Source organism: Galleria mellonella, unplaced genomic scaffold (genome assembly GCF_026898425.1).
Source record: "Galleria mellonella isolate WM207_F2 unplaced genomic scaffold, CSIRO_AGI_GalMel_v1 utg172, whole genome shotgun sequence".
In the NCBI taxonomy this organism is placed as follows: Eukaryota; Metazoa; Arthropoda; class Insecta; order Lepidoptera; family Pyralidae; genus Galleria; species Galleria mellonella.
Window position 1 is genome coordinate 6,176,951 of NW_026442015.1, and position 20,202 is coordinate 6,197,152.

The 20,202-nt window shown below is 35.3% G+C and overlaps 2 protein-coding genes across 2 annotated transcripts; both read left to right on the forward strand.

Moving 5' to 3' along the window:
* Window positions 1-270: 270 nt before the first annotated feature.
* Window positions 271-14,363, forward strand: LOC113510393 (zinc finger protein 583-like). Its single transcript, XM_026893848.3, has 7 exons — window positions 271-1,490; window positions 1,638-1,929; window positions 9,927-10,101; window positions 10,744-10,896; window positions 11,651-11,749; window positions 12,448-12,587; window positions 12,909-14,363. Exons 1-7 carry the CDS (start codon window positions 413-415, stop codon window positions 12,997-12,999), a joined length of 2,028 nt encoding a protein of 675 aa, XP_026749649.2. The 5' UTR covers window positions 271-412; the 3' UTR covers window positions 13,000-14,363.
* LOC128200254 (uncharacterized) lies at window positions 6,910-8,421 on the forward strand. The gene has a single exon (XM_052893099.1). The coding sequence runs from the start codon at window positions 6,910-6,912 to the stop codon at window positions 8,419-8,421; it is 1,512 nt and encodes a 503-aa protein (XP_052749059.1).
* Window positions 14,364-20,202: the final 5,839 nt, after the last annotated feature.

Sequence of the window (20,202 nt, forward strand, 5' to 3'; positions counted from 1 at the left end):
AAAATACCTATGGTCATTTACGGTCAACTTCTTCTTCGTATAGGTTAAGGGCTTAAATCATGCACATTATCGATAAAAAAAGCTAGCAAAGCCATATCTATCCTAAATGGAGCAATATATATGTAAATATATGTATATATTTTTATTTAACCATTTATGAAACTCATTAGATTCCAACAAAAAAATTATATGGTTAGGCTATACTGTTACGGGCGGATTGGTGGATTTTATTTTGGTTTGATAGGTATTTACATTTGCCATAGATTAAACATAGTACCTTCGGTATTTACCTACCTAAGTAGGTACATTGTAATGTCAAAATGGCTTTCCCAGCCCATGTTTATTTAGTAAATTCTAATGAAATAAAACCGTTTAAACTGTGTTAGACCATTGTTATAGTGCTAAAGTGATCATGTTGCATAATACCGGTCCTTACGGGCCGAATGACACGCCAGCAAATATGGGAGCACCGCTAAACATGTCTCAAATTAGTGCGATGAATATGTCGCATAACATAAATAATTTGAGTAAAATGCCACAACAAACGCCTCAGTCGGCTGCAGGAAGTTACAGCATTCCTAATTTTTCTCCATACGCACATGCTCCAATGAATATGGCTCCACAAATGAATCAGTTTCCTAATTATCATTCGCCACCTTTCCAAAATAGTTATATTGCGCCAAACAGCAATATCCTTCATGAATCTGGTTGGCAAAACGGTATGTTGCCTATGAACTTGAATATTCAGAATGATCAAGCTGAAGCCATGGGTAGTTACACCAATTTCGATAAAAGACCTTCAATCAATGATTACAAAGATATGAGCCAATACCGAAAAGCGCCAATTAACATACCTCAAGTTCCAACCAAAGCGTATCACAAACATTCTGGCTTCAACAATGATTACAATAGTTTTATGTACAATGACAACAGCAGGCAACATGTTGATTACAATATAGATTTAAGTGTCAAAACACAGGAACGTCTCGAAATGGACAACACAAGGCGTAAAAGTCTAGAGAACACGGTTAAATTGATTGAAAATATATTAATAAATACAACCAAAAATAGAGAAATGAAATTGAATCAGAAAAGTAATGATAACATGGAGAAACAGGATGAATCAACAGTAAATGTGAATATAACAAAAACTAACATCAGTGAAAATGATACACAAGGTTCAGAAGAGCAGGAGGATGTTGATGACGAGGGTAATATGTCTGCCACAGAAATGGAACAAGAGGAGTCATCAGAATCAGAGGATGATGTGAAACCATCAATAAATGTAGGCGAAACAGTAAATATAACACGGATTGAAATCGAACCTGATGTGACTGTGAAAGTTGAGCAGTTATCGAGTTGGGTGGATTTGGACAACATACAGCCGTATCATCGGGATGTAAATGGGGTCTCAAAAGAGGACGTAACAGGCAACAGTATTATTGAAAGTGAAATAAGTGTTGCTGAAGCAACAGAAATGATAAAAAATGGTAAATTTTTAATATTGTACTTATACCTATTTTAATTTTGCTGTCTGCTTAAATAAAAGCTAGTGTGTAGTAAATTTTAAATTCAAATTGGGAATTTTGCATCATTCATATTTACAGTAATACTTATTTCAATAAAATTTGTTTCAGGTTCAAATACTGAGGCATACTTGGAATGTCCTCACTGTGAACTTGTATTTAAACATTGTAAAAGATTCTTGATCCATGTGAAATGGCATTCATTCGGTTTAACCAATGAGAAACGGATGGAAATGGCACGAGAGAAGGAGGAGCGTAAGCACATGAGGAAAGAGGCTCGTGTTATTGAGAGAATGAATGCTAAGGAAGTAACGGATCCGAGTAGTGTTGGGAAAGTGTTTCCGTGTAAAGACTGTGATAAGATATTCAGTGTTAAAAGTAGCTTGAAGAACCATAGACAAAGGTAATTTTTTTGTAGTTACATAAATATATAAATACTAGCTTTTACCTCTGACTTCATATTTTAATTTTGTGAAGAAATTGTAATATTTATTACTGTAAAATTTGTTAAATGATAAATGGATAGGATCAATTTGATATATCAGTGCTTGTCAAGAATTTGCAAGGTATAGACGTAATCTTGTGTGTGCTAATAATTAAATATTTTTTAAACTTTTAAGTTGAAGTTAGTTAAATTACATAATCATAAAAGTCATTTTAACTTTAAGATAATATAGTGTGATATTTATTATGTGGTATTTAGTTGTGGTTTAAAATATTTTGGGAAGAATTTAACAAAAACTTTTATCTACCTCCGAAATATTTTGTGAAATTATAGTGGTGTATTAATAAAATAAAAGGATGGATGATGAAGAAGAAGAACAACAGTCTCTATCTCAAGATACTTACACTCAAGCAGACATACACAGAGTGGTTTATGGATCGGAGTTGGAATGGGATAGTAATGACATAAATTCAGAGATAACAGAAGAAAGGGTTAGTTCTAGAAATAAGAGAGTAAGAAGGGAGTCCTATTTGGAAGATGATTCAGATGGTTTCATTACTGTTAGTAGGAGCAAGAAATTAAATTTGAGTAAGTCACCACCCAATATTAATTTGAACCTACCCTCTGTAAAGAAAAATGATATATACATGCATGAAGTATCAATTACATCCAAGGATATATTACCCAAACAGATAGGTTTAGCAAAAATACTCAAAACAGAACAGATTCAAGATATATTAAAAGTTACATATAAAAGCCCCTATAAAGTTTTGGTTAGGTTCAAATCGGAGATGGCTGCAAACACTCTTGTAAACTGTAAAAATATGGAAAAAAGGGCTTGGGCTTGTAGGAAAACCAGTGAGGTCACTTATTCTTATGGGTTAATTAGGGAAATAGATATGGAAATGGAAGAAAATGATATTAAAAATATATTAGAAAGTGAAACGGAGATACTAGCTGTAAAAAGACTGAACAAAAAAGACGAGGTTGGTAAATGGATTAAAAGTGAGACAGTTCGGGTATGTTTCAGAGGTTCTGTCTTGCCTCCATATGTACATGCATATGGCTGCCGCATTAAGGTGGACCCTTTCACTTTTCCAGTGACACAATGTTCTAAATGTTGGAAATATGGTCATATAAAGAACTACTGTCCATCTAAAATACAAATATGCCCTAAATGTGCCAAAGATCATGAAAACTGTGAAACAACAAACTACATATGTGTGAACTGTAAAGGTAACCATATGTCAATAGTGAAAACATTATGTCCAACATTTCATAGAGAACGAGAAATACGAGAAGTCATGACTGAAAACAACTGCACATATAAAGTCGCACTAAATAAAATTAATGAAGCCAAAGCAATGCACAGAAACACTGGGCTGTTGGCTCAACCTTACACAAATAACAGTAAGAATGCAAGTTCAGAGCCGGTATTCAGTCAAAAAAAAAGTTATGCTAACGTGGTAGCTGGGATGAAGGAAAATTACATTAATGAAGAAAGTAAAGAAATAAGCAGCGACCAAGAAACAATACAACCTATTATCAATGAGAGCAAGAAAAAGAAAATGTGTAAAAAGAAATCCAAGAAAATATGTGGACAGTTTGATAAGCTCCCAGACAATGATTCCAACAACACTAATAACTTAAATTACATGGATAATAGTAATGACTCTGAAGTAGAGGTTGAAAAGAAAATGAAGAAAAGATTCCCTATAAAAAGAATTCTAGAACGTACAAAGGATATCATATTTTCAAATAATACATTCAAAAGTAAATTGGAGACCTTTTTAAAATATATATTACAAGAAATATTAACATTTTTAGAAAGTCATCCTATTCTTGATTTAACATTACGACTTCTAGGACTAAACCAAAATGACCAGACACAATAAAATAAATAATGTAAGAATTATACAGTGGAATGCAAATAGTTTAAAACCTAAATTGAAAAACTTGGAAGCATTATTAATTCAAGAGAAAATACACCTGGCTTCAATAACTGAAAGTTGGCTACCTGAAGAGGATACTGTCCGAATACCAAATTATAACATTACGAGACAGGATAGAGGTGACTCATATGGTGGCATATGTATTCTGTCACATAATTCAATTAAAATAATCCCTAAAAACTATAACATTCCTAACTCTGAAATTGAGATTTTGATTCTTGAAATTCTCAACGTCCCAAACATAAGAAATATAATTTCTATATATTGTCCACCATCTGCAAATACTAATCAACAGGACTGGGACTATATCTTTGAGTTATTTAGCTCTGAAACCATTATTGTCGGAGACATGAATGCTCATCACTCATTGTGGTCATACAAAAATGATAGAAGAGGAGATATTATTTACAAGTCTATGTTTGAGAACGATTATATTTGTTTGAATGATGGTAACCCGACAAGAATTAAAATGGTTAATGGCTTCTTACAACAATCAGCTCCTGATATTTGTTTTGCAACAACAGACATTGCAGTAAAACTGACATGGCATACAACAAACGAATCCTTGGGAAGTGACCATGTCATTGTTAAAATTGATAATGGATTTGAGAAATCCAGTAACTATTATAAAAAGCGCAACTTAAAAGAAGCTCATTGGCAAGATTATAAAAATAAATTGGAGGAAGCTTTCACCAATTTTCCGCCCTTCAATAATATTCAATTACATTATGATGCATTTATACATGCCTTGGAGTCAGTTGCTGAGAAGACAATTCCATGGAGAAAAATTAATTACAGCCCTATATCTAGCTTTAAACCCAAGCCCTATTGGAATTCGAATCTTTCCCGGGTAGTAGCAGAAAGAAGACTGGCATTAGCAAAATTAAGAAGTAACCCGACCCCTGATAATTATCTTCAATACAAAGAAAAAATATATAAAGCTAGCAAACTAATAAAAAAAGAAAGATGTAAAGGTTGGGCTAAATTTTGTTCAGAATTAGACATGCAGTCATCACCCGTAGATATGTGGAGGAAAATGAGATGGATGAAAGGAGGATATGGTGGAAATGCTCCAGTGAATAATGCCCATGCTAGAAATCTTCTTTACTCCATAACACCAGATTATGTTCCGGAAGAACCTCCAAGTATTCCTAACGCATCCACTGGATACGTGGAACAAGAGATTAGCATAGCTGAGTTGAACAATTTACTAAAACGTAAAGACACATCACCTGGAATGGATAATATATCATACTCCATGCTTTATAATCTACCGCTATCTGGAAAATTTGTGCTGCTTCATATATATAATCAGATATTACAGACCGGCATAGTCCCTCACCAATGGCGAGATATAAGTATAATACCAATCTTGAAGCCAGGCCGCAATCCTGACCATCCTTCGTCATTACGGCCTATATCCTTAATGGTCTGTCCTTGCAAAATATTTCACTTGATTCTAATGAAAAGGATGGAATGGTATGTAGAAAATAACTATCTTTTTCCACAGTCTACAGTGGGATTCAGACGAGCACAATCTTGTTTAGACAACCTTACCAGACTAGTAAATGATATTCAGGTTGGATTTACGAATAATAAGTCAACTGTTGCGTGCTTTATAGATATCGATAATGCTTATAATAATGTAAACATTCGTTCCATGATAATGATATTGAAAAGAATCGGGATTGGCAGCAAAATTTGTAAATATCTATGGAATTTCCTATCTAGTAGACGTTGTAAAGTCATAGCAAATGAAAGTAATGAAGGCCTCGTACGTTATACAGGAAAAGGTCTCGCGCAAGGAGATCCATTATCACCACTGCTTTTCAATATCATTACTATGGAAATGAGTAAAAATATTGACAAAGTAACTGTTAGCCAATACGCTGATGACTTTGTACTGTATAAAACCAGTGAGAATAAGGAGATTCATAATACCGAAAACGATATCAAAGACAGTCTCGCACAAGCGACCAGTTACTTGGAAGGGATAGGTTTGTGGCTGTCTGAATCAAAAAGCAATGTACGAGGTTTGTCCGGAAAGTACGTATAAAAGTTTTTTAAAAATTTTATTTTACAATTATTCAGGTAAATCAATTTTATCCCCTTCAAAGTACTCCCCCTGTGACATAATGCACTTGTGCCAACGCCGTTTCCACTGTGAGAAGGCTCCTTGAAAGTCCTCTGGTTGTAGGTTTCTCAGCTGCCCCGTCGTAGCTTTTTTTATCTCATTTATGTCCCCCAAATGCCGCCCCCGAAGTACCAATTTGGTTTTTGGGAACAAGAAGAAGTCACACGGGGCCAAATCCGGCGAATAGGGGGGTGTTCGGTCACCGTAATGGAATTTTTACTCAAAAACTCACGGACAACAAGAGAGGTGTGGGCAGGGGCATTGTCGTGGTGAAGAATCCAACGCCCCTCTCGCGCCAATTCTGGACGAACTCGTGCCACACGAGCTTTGAGGCGTCTGAGCACATCGACGTAGAATTTTCCATCAACTGTCTGGCCTGGAGGGACGAATTCTTGATGCTTTCTCGGCCCTCTCTAAATCTTTTTAGCCACTTGTGGACGGTTGGTTCCTTCACAGCATCATCCCCATAAACTGTTCTGAGATCGGCAAAAATTTCACGGCCATTCTTGCCGAGTTTCGAGAGAAACTTGATTACGACGCGCTGCTCTTCAACGGAAGCGGGCTCCATGCCGACGGGGTTTCGTTAAGAGGTAACTTCACAGATGGCGTGACAAGCCAGTTCGCACCGCACGGCGGTCAGACCAGAACTGAAGCATTGTTAGGGACATAAGGAAGGGGTCCTGCGCTTACCTGGCCTCCCCACTCCTCTTTCTCGCATTCCAGAACACTTTTATACGAACTTTCCGGACAGACCTCGTATGTATTTTTAGTAGATCTCGAAAGACACCTAATATTACCATTGATATTAATGGAAAGCCTCTTCAGTTATTAAAAAAAGTTAAATATCTAGGTATGTGGATGGATTCATCTCTAAGATGGGGTACACACATAAATGAAATTTGTGAAAAAAGCTACAAATTATTGAACATTCTAAAGGTGCTTGCAGGAAGCTCATGGGGGGTTCATCCAATACATCTGCGTAAACTTTACATTTCGCTCATTAGAAGCCGTATAGATTATGCTAGCTTTCTGTATGCAACTGGCGCCAAAACTCATCTTAATAAATTAAACATTGTACAGAATAAGGCTTTAAGAATATGTGGCAGCTTTATTAAAAGCACTCCCATTCATGTAATGGAGACCGAACTTGCTCTCCCTCCCCTGTTTGTGCGTAGGCATTGGCTGGGGTACAAATTTTGGTTGAGAGTGGCTTCTGTCTCCAATAACCAAACCATGCAATCGGTAGTGAACTTATCGTCAAATAACTGTAACTATTGGTATAGTAAAACAAAGCCTATCTTAATTGATGTACACAATAGCCTTAAAGAGGAGGATATCCACAGAAGTCCTTTACTTGACATGTATAGTTTAAATAGCTGGGTTACATCCATTGATGTGAAGTCCTGTTTGTGTTTAAATGTTAAAGATGTCAACAATGCAAAACGTAATATTAATGGTTCTGTTTTGAAATGTCTCACTACGTATATGTTAAAGACGGACTATGAGGAATTTCATAAAATATATACAGATGGATCAAAAGATTCTCGAGGTGTAGGGGCGGCACTATTTGATTCGAAGTTTGGAAAAACTATGTTTTGGAAACTTAATAAAAATATCTGTATAATGAGAGCTGAATTGATAGCAATTACTAAAGCATTGGCATACGCTGTCACCTTAAATATACAAAAAATTGTTATACTGACTGATTCAAAGAGTGCCCTCCACCATTTGGCTCGGTGTGTCTCGGGTACACGAGGTATGCCGATAGCCTATGAGGTCTTAAAGCTGGTATGTATATTACAACAAAGAAATGTAGCCGTAAAACTTCAATGGATACCATCACATATAGGAGTGCCAGGGAATGAAACAGTAGATCAGGCAGCCAAACAGGCTATTGAGGATGGAACAGAAATTGTTTGTAACCCTTATGCAAATGAATTCATTGGTAGAATTAAGAGTGATTGTGTCACGAAATGGAGAAACCACTTTGAAAACTGTTCAGGTTCAAAGGGGATATGGTATAAAACTATACAGCAAATGCCTTCATTAATACCCTGGTTTCAAACAACAAGTCTTTCAAGACCGTATTTAGTGATAGCGTTCAGGATGCGATCTGGTCATGTTCCACTCAACAAATTTTATCATCTTATAGGAATGAAACAATCACCAAATTGTATGTATTGTGACAAAGTGGAAGATCTTCTACATTTGCTGGTGGAATGTGGCCGGAATTGTAACCTGAAACAGCGGATTCTGGGCGATATGCCATTATATAACGGTAATGTCAATGTAATACTGAGTCAACCTGGCAGTCGCAATGCAAGACGGCTATATCTGTGGGTAAAGGTGTCCCTGACGGACTGACAGACTGACTTTCAGACAATCCCTATGAGGCTGGCATAGTCACTCCGGTGTACTAAAGCCTCAACAAAAATTAGAATAAAAAAAAAAAAAATACCTCTGACTTTGTCCGTGTGCAGAGTGATAGTATGAAGTCACTAAACAAAATTGTACATGAAACTAGATGGCGCTGGAATCAAGACTTCTGGTTTTTGTTAATTATTTTGAAATTAAAGATAATTTGAGGCAAAATTTCTAAATAGATGCGTGCTTTTATTTATTGACATAGTAGTAATTTATTATAATTTTTGTTTTTATTCTCTTGTGTCATACAACTTTGTAAAAAAACACATATTAGTAAAACATTAATATTGTGTCATTATAATTCATTTAGGAAAATATTGCATATTATTTGTCACTTCATATTCATATATAATATTAAAAACTACATGCTAATTTAGAAATTACAAAATAACAACGAGAACCACAAGTTTCGACTAGCGCCATCTAGTTTCGTATTCAATTTCGTTTAGTGACCAACCTTGAGGCTCTATGTAGTAGTAAACAATAAACCAACTCACTTTCACATTTATAATATTAATAAAAAAAGTAAAGATGTTAATGTATACAGTTCTTCATGAGTTAGCCAGAGGCATTTATGACCGAAGCAATTTTCAAAGATAATTGATTTTACATTTGTACCTCTCTCTCCCTCTCCTCCCTCTTGCCCTCTCCCTGCCTCTGTCGCCATCTCTTCCTCCCTCTGACTCTCCCTCCCTCTAGCCCCTCTCCTTCTTTCCATCCCCCATCTCCCCCTCTCTCCCACTCCCTCACTATCTCTCTCTCTCTTCCCCCCCTCTGTCTGTAAAGAGAATATACTAATTTCAAGAGTCAAATTTAAATTTTTTGAGGTTTTTCTAAGTGATATCAAAAGGATTGAGTTCCTAAGTATTTTCTTCTGAACCGAATTTAATAAGTTATTTTGGTGTTGGTAGGGTTTACATATAAATTTTTCCCCAAAAGAAGTCAAACACATAAGACAAATAGATGATGAATACGACACATAGATGATAAAAAGTTGTAACCATCATCTATAGATATGAACAGTATTGTGGATCTCACAAAATATACTGTGTCACCTAAGATCCCTCATGCATTACAATTCCAAAGACTATGATAATTAGAGAAATAAATTATTGATTCATAGTTAAATTTAATATTGTTTATTTTTATTTTATTGATTTATTCTTGATTCACCATATTATGAAAAATGTTTGATACAAAAGGTGGTTGTAAAAAATTTTAAATTGTTTTATGAAAAAAAATAGATATACAATATATAATAATAATACATATAACAGGGAAGTTAACAATGAATCAATCATTTATTTGCATTAATAGGAGTATTTAGTTATATCATTAAAAAAATATTAAGTTTTTCTTCTGAAAATTCACTGTACCTCACTTTCAAACAAACACATGAATAAAGCAACTGTGCACGCTTATCTATAGAAAATAATTAAATCCAGGTACCACGCGACTCGAGCCCGGGAGTGTAAGATATGCCGTAAGACGGTACTGGGCTGGATGGCGCACCGCGCCCACCTCGCCACGCACACGGGCGTGTCCGGGTATCAGTGCAGCGAGTGCCCAAAGAAGTTCAAGTATCCACACTCGCTGGCCAAGCACAGGGACACGCATTTGGTAATTAATTGATTCTCTATAAATAGCTAAATAAGAAGACAATGTTTGTAATTGCTAACGTAATTATGATTAGTTTTTTTTTTTTTTTTTTTTGTTAATTTTGAACTTTCTCATTGTTTATGCATATTTTAAATACACTATCAGACATAAAGTCCTGTCGTGACCACCATGTGGTGCAATCCACGTCGAAACGTCCGCAATAAAGTAGTAGTTATGTAGTTACTATTTACATATATTCATATCTGTCACGCCTGTCTCTTTTACTATTTATCTGTAAAAATCTTTAATCGCGTTAAGTCCCGATAGTGTATTTAAAATAGGTTCATTTTTTTCGTTTTTTGTCGACATTACTAACTGAAAAATCTTAACATATTTTTTCACGACAGGAATGAAGACAAAAATAAAAACTCTCGCAACTATAAATATTTCATTACTTAGTTTTGAATCTATTTCTGAATAATTTTGAACTTTTATACAACGCCATCTAGCGGTAACGTCACTAAGTTGTAAGGCGTTCACATTAAAAAATATATAAATAATGTACCTAACATTATGAGTACCATTAGCTTCCTAGGTTCTCAAAAACTTGATTAAAATATATATAATAAAATTATTAATTTTTTTAAAACATTTTTTTTGTAGGAAAAAACTCACGCCTGTCAAGAATGTCCAAAGAAGTTCGGTTCACAAGCACTGCTTAAAATGCACATGAAGTGCCACGAGAGGGTGCTGCGAGGAGCCACCTTCCGGTGTACTTATTGCGGGAAGGGTTTCTTCGAATCATACAATTTGCAGGTATGGTCATTTGTAGTAGAATCGAAAGAGTAAATATGAGACTTCATATGCCATGGGTACCTGTAACACTCGAATTCTTTAAATCTATAGCAAAGCACTTAATACAAAATGTACATAGAATATTTTTTAATTGCTTGAAACAGTCTGAAAAATTTTTTTGGGAATATGTTAGGCGATTACATCGTAAGTTTTTTTTTTTATACAACTTAGAATGGCAAACAAGCTGACGGTCCACCTGATAGAAAGTGGTAACTGTCGCCTATAAACATGAGCAGTACCATAGACATAACAGAGTATACTGTTTCGCCCATGATACCCCCCATGCGTTACCATTCCTGAGGACTCCGGTGTTATTTTTTTTTTTTTTTTACAACACAGGGGGCAAACGAGCATGCGGCTCACCTGATGGTAAGTGACTACCGCCGCCATTTTTATATTATATTTCTCTGTACCCTGAAAATTTACTACCATATCCCACCCTTCAAACCGAAACACAGCCATGCAAACACAACTGTTTCACGGTTGAAACACGAATGGGACAGATGTGTCTAAGTAAACGACTTTTGTACAAAGTCTCGGTCTAGCAAAAGCTGAACCGAAATTCACAATTCTTTCTGCATTTGTGTTTACTATGCCACGTCAATGGTGCAAGACGAATGCCCGACGCCAGTCAATATAGCAGTTTGAAAAAGCTAGAACACCTATTTTATATTACCTATTTACAGCTAATAAATAACAGTAAATACATACACAGGTGCACGAGCGCACACACAGAAACGAGCGGCCATTCCACTGTGATATATGTAACACCAGTTTCGGCACAAACTCCAGTCTCAAACGGCATATTAAAGTGGTAAGTGTTATTATTTTTTTATCAATTACATAAAATATTCTATGCTAAGTTGGAATATAAACTATCCACAATGGCATTTTAATGTAATTTTAAAAGTTTTTTATTTAGTTCACATTTGTATGTTTTTATATTTATTCAGTTAAAATCTTGTTAGTATCTTGTGGCTCCACAGCGAGCCGTGCCTTCCGACAAATCTCCTCCTTCCCCCGGACTAAGAGGCCTCTTAATCCGTCACAACTGATCCGTGTAGTAAATTTGATTCGAATTTGTTAAGTAGTTTTTGCGTGCAAGATTTTTTTAACAATATTTGTTTTTTTTTTTTTTGTAATAAAATAATTAATAACAGTTGTTACATTGTTTGAAATTAAAATTCTAATTTTAGAAATAGGTTTAGAAAAATGATGCCTCAGAATCCATCCCAGTTACTAATCAGGTCGACCACCACGTGGTTCCCCCTGGAAACCATCGTGGTTAGTTCTCGTGGAATTCTTCACAATGGGCTAACTGATCTGCTTTCAACTTCATCTGTCATCTCTCACTGGTGCCCCGCCAGCGTATACCGTAAGCACAGGCGGGGTTACCATTCTATTATCACCCATTAAAAACAAAGTGCCTTGTACAAACTTAGCTCAGTTTGTAACTAGATGGCGCTGTGTGTATATGCAATGTTATTTATTTATCGTGCGTGTGGCCGGCAGTCGCATAGCACGTCGAAACCGCACGCGTGCCCGACGTGCCACCGCTCGTTCGTGTCGGCGCTGATCCTCGAGCGGCACGAGCGCCGCGCCCACGGGGACCCCGAGGACTTCAAGTTCGTCTGCAGCCAGTGCCCTTGCAGGTCAGTTTAGCTTCCTCGCTCTACATACACTTGCCTATACCTTTTTCATCATCATCAAATATCAGGCTTAATTGTCCACTGCTGAACATAAGCTTGCCCCTTGGGAGGTTTTCTTTGTAGTTGCCACGCTTGGCAGGCAAATTGGCAATCGCAATGAGGCTTTGGAGATGTTTTAAGACGGACGCTGCTGCCTATCCCACGCCCTCCCTTAGTCGCTTCTGACGACACCCATGGGAGAGGAAGGGGTGGCTTTTTCAATGCCGGAACCACACAGAAAATGTTACAAATAAACTTACATAATCTTTTTTTTTTCTTTTTCAGATATTTAAAACTCAAAGATCTTCAGAAACACGTTTACAAAGTTCACCCAAAGGGTAAGAGAAAGAAGAAGGACAAAAGCGACACGGAGTAAAGTCTTAACACAACGGGATAAAGCGCAATTTACGATAACACAGAACCAAAAACCTAGAAGGAGTTGTATCAAGTAATGTCCGTAGATAGTTATATCTGAAATGTAGTTGAAGGTCGGAATAAATAAGTGTGATTCAGAAAATAATTATATTAAACTATAAAAAAAAAGCACTTAGTGCTCTATACAGTAAGTTTCAATTTTAAATGTCAAAATTTTGTAGTGTACCATAACGTAGACGTTAAGAGCGGGGTCATGAATCACGGTTATTGTGTTATTCTTGACAAGGGAGAGGCCACTTAAGAGTATAATAAAAGTCTTAATACAAACAACCAAACGTTTGTTCAACAAACTGTAAAACTAAATTATTTTAGTTTATCTCACAAAATAATTTAGTTTTAGTTTATTGATTGTATAAAAACGCTTGTAAATGGATGCTGTGTTGTGAAATTTATAATGTAAGATATAATTTACAGAGTATATCTACATATCTGTAGGAATTTAGATGTTTTATGTGGGAAAAAGTAAAGGAATAATTGTAAATTATTGTAATATGTAAAAGACAGTCATTCACATATATGATGATGAATTTTGCCATTGGAATTAATTAGAAAAAATATTTTTTCATTATATATCTTTACAATATTTGCTTTAAATCTATTTCGACATGTAAATTTTGTAAATCCCTATTTTGTTTTTGTTTTAATACATATTCAGAATACATAATTAATGAAATTAGTTAATTAATAATACATATTCAACTCAAACTACCATATTTATCATGTCAAACATGTCGAAGCAATCATGACAAAATTATGTGATTTTCCATGAGGTGGACACCTAGCTTATTTGCCAATATAAATTGTATAAGAAACATTCATAAGATCAATGCAAAAGTAAAAAGGAATAACCAAATGCTGTCACTTATGAGCGAGAGTACCTAGATTAAACCCTTCGACTCAGTGCATCGACGAGCTATGAGAATTGTCGATGATCCCAGGCTTGCAAGCGGTATCGTACCCTTAAGTTTTATGTGAGATTTTGCCTTACTCTGCGTGTTCTACCGCTTGTACAACGGATTGCGCTTAGAGGAATTGTTCAATATGATACCCACGGCCAATTTCTACCATCGTACGGTTCACCATCGGCAGGGAGTTCACCCTCATGCCCTACAGCCTAGACGGTCGCGTACAACGCAGTTTCAGAAATGTTTTCTCCCACGAACACTCAGATTATGGAATGAGTTCACTGCCGAGGTTTTCCCAAGAGACTACAGCATGGAGTTCTTCAAAAGGGGGTAAAGAGGTTTCTTCAGAGTCGGCAACGCGCGCGTAATACCTCTGGTATTATAATAATAATAATAATAATAATAATTTTTATTTCAGACTTTTTGGTCCATTAAATATTTATTAGTAACAATATTCTTAAAAACTAATGTTAGTAAATTTACATACACAATACACATACACACACATACACACATACAATATATTAAGCAGTATACAGATAATCACCGCTGCACAATTCCATTGGAAATTGCGCAGCAGTGATTAACGTACACACAGTCCAGCCTGCTTGCTATCATACTCAGGATGCTGTTGGTGCTGGCACGTACTCTGCGCACCAGGGATGCACACCTTTTTCGCATCGTGGCATAAAAACAATCTACACGATGCTCAGCGAACATCCCTGACGCGCTGCAGAATCGTGGCAGCCCCATCAACACCCTGAACGCGTTATTATATTGGATACGGAGGTCGCTGTAGGATTTTTGAGTATATACAGCCCACAGGTTGCATGCATAGAAAGATGTGCAATGTGATCTAAATAACGTAATTTTAACTTGTCCAGAGCACCGCGCAAACCTGCGTGCTATCATATTCGCCCTCACCGCCAGCGCCCTCCGCTCCCGTTCAATGTCATCATCATCTTTGAGATCCGAGGCCAATTGATGTCCTAAATATTTAAATTTATACACCCTCTTCAGCGCTATACCCTTAAGTTTAATATCTGGAAAGCCTATTGAGTTTTTGCCTCTGCTCTCAAAGACCATATACAGCATTGTATATCAGTCCGTGGCATGCAGCATATGACTCGCAAATAGCCACGAGTTTTTTAAGCCCACATATCGACGCGCTGAGCAGCACCATGTCATCAGCATAACTTATATTATTAACATTAATGCCGTCTATGTGACAGCCGACACGGGTACCACTCAAAGCAACAATCAGATCATTAATATACAGATTAAATAGTACCGGCGAAGACAACCCTCTGCCTCACACCACACTCCAATCTGTATGACTGCGACATAGTCCCCGCCCATCGCACGCTATTCAGCTGATTTCCATACCAATATTTGCAGATATATATATATATATATATATATATATATATATATATATATATATATATATATATATATATATATATATATAATTATTTTTGTCTGTTATATCAGAAATTTTATTCTTAACTACAGGTATCACCACTGTTCTAATCATCTCCTCCGGCATGTACGAGTGACTTATACAAAAGTTAAAGAGCATTGCCAACAGTCTCGCCAAGTGTGGCCCAGCATGTTTTAGATGTTCAATACTGAGACTGTCGTGTCCTGGAGATTTACCTCTACTCATAGATTTTATAATTCGATCTACTTCACTAGCAGTACATCTAATTTCCACCACACGTCCAGTCTCAACATTCAACTCCGCACGCGATGGCCCCAAAGGGGATTTAACAGTAAAATGATCCTTAAAAAGATCAGCTATGTTCTCGGCATTACTTACGCCTTCAATAGACACAGGAAGGGCAGACTTTGTACTTAGCTTCCTCGTAGCCTTCCAAAAAGACCGAAAGTCATTATTAGAATGATGTGAAGCTAGAATATCCATCTTTATTTGTTCTTCGTGGTCTTGACACCACTTTAGACGTTTCTTAAAGTATCTTCTAGCCTCACACATATCATTATAGATGGAGCCAACTCTAGGTTTACCATAATCACACCAAACATGAAATTTCTGCCTGGCATTCCTGTGTGCCTCATTAACATGTTTATTCCAACCTATTACAATTTTCTTTTTCTTACGCTTACAATGTGTGTTATTTCTTAGCTACAGCCGCTCTCTTTAGTACATTTATTATATCATTATACAACTTATCAATGACCTGTCTATGTTGTATAACATTACAAGTCTGATAGTTATGGAACTCGGATGGAAACTTAAGAAGTTTGAAATGAGAATGACACTCATTATAATATGAGTCGATTTGTTCTATGCCTCTGTCACCCCACAAAACATTGTTACGTTCACATTTTACTTCTTCTATCTTAGGTGGAACTACGTCTAAATTACACTCAAGAATCAGCGGAAAATGGTCTGACCAGAGTATGTCATATTATATATATATATATATATATATATATATATATATATATATATATATATATATATATATAATATAAACACAATATATATATATATATATATAGTTTGTATATATATATTAACATTATTCTTATATATATATATATATATATATATATACCGTGCGGTCGCCCGCGCAGTATTCCCTCCGTTGTATCGATCGCCGACGTTCCCGTAGAGGTAAACTCGCAATCTATGCTGCACAAATATGATAGGTCACTCGGCAACAACCACGTTTCTTGCAGGGCTATGATATCCGATCTTTTACATAATTCCCGTATCCCTTCTACAGAGCGCTTCACATTCTTACAATTGAAGGTAACAAAGTTGTAGATCCCACTATCCATAATTTTGGTGTGTAATGCCGTCAATGGAAATATGTGCGTTTCCAGTCGATTTTTTTAGTTTAAAATTAATAAACCGTCGAAAAATTATCCCTTCTGGCCATATATTCTCATCCAAAAACAACGAGACTTTGTTTTGTGCTACAAAGAATTTGAATGCATTGTAATTATAGTATTTTAATAGCCTATGAACGCCTATATTAAAATTATAGGCGTTCATAGGCTACAGTAACCGCTTACCATCAGGTGAGCCGGACGCTTGTTGGCCACCTCAGTGGTTTTAAAAAAATAAAAATCTTCACAAATTTGTTATTTATTTTATACAGATTTTATCAATTATTTTAATTAAAAAAAAAATTATACAATCCAACTGCAATGAGCTCGAATTTTAATTTAAATTAATCTTTCTAATTTCTGATTTGTATAATATAACTATAACTTTGTAAAATAATTATTAATTGATGTATTAAAAATTTATTATAGCCAATTTTAATTCATCTCTGAATTCAGTTGTAATTTAAAATATATATATATATACATATACAATTTTAACAAAATACCGAATTCTAAATATTATTATTATTTTTTTAGTAAGACGAGTATTTATTATATAAATAAAATATTAAAAATTAAATTAGAACTAAATTAATTTGGGATATCAGAGTTGAATTGAAATATATAAATATTGTACATACATATTAAACATATTACGTAGTTGATAAATATAATGTAATATTTTATCGTATTAGCAGTTTTAATCTGTGAAATGGATTACACTCGCGTGCAAAAATATTACTATTTTGTTAATTAACCATTAAAAAAATATTATATATATATATATATATATATATATATATATATATATATATATATATATATATATATATATATGTAACATAAATGTAACCTAAGTAGGTGGCTTAGGACAGTTCCTTATGGCAGTCTATGGGCAAGGCCTATGTTTAGACAGATAATGGCTGAGATAATAATGAAATGTAACCTATGTAGGCAGTAATTTTAAATCTTATTCTGCTGGTAATATTTGTAAATTTTCTATGCGGTGTAATTATATAAAAAATATTGTTCAAAAAATTGTTCATAAATTGTTTACACCATCATATCCGCCTTAAACTGTCCACTGCTGATGATAAGCTCCCCCTTGGGGTGTTTTGCCAGTAGCTGGCACGTTTGGCAGGCGGATTAACAGCCGCAGTTAGGCTTTTGAGATGTTTTAAGAGGGATGCTTCTGCCCACCTCTCGCTATCCCTTGACCTATCATAATGAAACAAAACTAAGATATACTGTCCAGGGCAGAAGTTGCAGGCCTTTAGCTGCAGTATGTATGCAGTCAGTTATGAAAGGAAATAGGGTAAGATTCAAATAGAGGCAGTCTTTTATATGATAATATAAAGGGTTTTAGCACTATTTTACTCTGCTTACCCTGCAAGAGACCAGGTGTGAGACATAAACACGTGATATAGACATGTTTTCAAATATATAGAAAATTGTATATTCCTTTTATTCTCCTTCCTTCGTCTCGTCCTTAGTCGCCTCTTACGACACCCTTGTGAAAGGAAGCGGTGGCCTATTTGTTGCCAAGACCACGCTGCCTTTAGGGAAATTATATTATTTCTACAATATAGTACAATATTTTGCACGCGAGTGTATTATTCATACATGTTACCCAATATAGAAATATATTTGTAAATAATTAAACTAGTATTAATGTGTAATTTACGTCAGATATTAAATTTTACACGTGTAAAATAGACTTAAATTTTATTGTAGCGTGTAAGGCAAGAGAAAAATATTATATTATTGATTAAAGGATTAGTCATATTTCTTCTATAAATTAGTTTAAAATGTTCTCTTTACTAGAAAGACAAGGTGGATTATAATTTTTAAAAAATTAAACTGTATTAACATAACGATATATGTGTATATATGTAATTATGAATTTATTTTCCTATAATTTTGTGTGATCGAAATAACTCAAATGGATATATTAATGGTGGTAGATGTTTCTATTACGTATTTTTTTTTTAATTTCTTTCAAATATGGAATTTATTTTTCATAATTTCTATAATGAGACGAGAAAAACTGTTTGACGTATTTTATAGTCACTAGTTTGACAAAAAGAGCCATTAGAGAAATTTTGTAATGAAAAGACAGTCGTTGAAGTTGTTACTATAAAAATATAAATGTAATTTCTCGAGAATTAGTCACAAAAATTTTTACAAGTACCTTAAATTTAGAATTATAATTTTTAACGCCACTTTGACAGAGGGCGTGGCGGTCGTTGTTGTTTTTATTCGTATTTTGAAAATCGAATAAACAAATTATGTATAAAGTACAGTTAGCAGAAAAATGTCTATACAAACGAGTCCTCAAATGTAATGTATAATAAGATGCAAAGTAGAGAAATAAAATGTACTTGGTCACTATGATCTCTTTATTACCAATTATTAATATCCCAACCGAAAAATACTGTGCCGCCCATGGCACTCCTCACACGTTACCTCTTCTTGAGGATTAAGGTGTTATAATTGATAAATTTATTTGCATCACTTCATCATCATCATCCTATCAGCCTTTAACTGCTGAACATAAGCTTCCTCCTTGGGAGTTCTTTCAGTTTGGCAGACGGATTGATTTACACCACTTAGAGCACACAAATTACAACAGACTCACATAGACATTCACAAAAAGAGAAAAAAAAAAGTAAAATTTGTAAAAGAATTTTTCTTTTCGTGTCTATGCCACAGTAACATAAAATGGCCAAAACTCAGTTTATTGCTTTGCCCTTAAAAGGGTGAAACATTGATTTATCTTTCCCTATCATGTGAGGCATGATAGATATCTCATGCCGTTAGCGGGCCACCAGTGAAGGACGATAGGTGTGAATGAAAAGGTAGGTCAGGTAGGCCACCGTGATAAATACATCTGGAATTCATCATGATAGTTACAGGGGTGGGGGGAAGAAGGACCTGACAGGGTATTTACTAACAATAGAATTGGCAGTCCATACTACTAATAATCCCTTCCCCCTAACTTAACACCAGAGGGAGACTCTACAAAAGTCGATTGCTTGGGTACCTCTGTCCCATTCGTGTTTCAACCGTAAAGCAGTTGTGTTTGCATGGCTGTGTTTCGGTTTGAAGGGTGGGACATAGCAGTGAATTGAAAAATGAACAAGCTAACGGCCCACCTGATGGAAAGTGGTAACCGTCGCCTATAGACATGAGCAGTACTATGGACATAACAGAGGATACTGTTTCGCCCATGATATCCCCTATGCGTTGCCATTCCTGAGGACTAGTGTTATTCCTCTGTACCCTGTAAATTCACACCATATCCCACCCTTCAAACCGAAACACAGCCATGCAAACACAACTGCTTCACGGCTGAAACAGTTAAATAGATAGTTAAGATA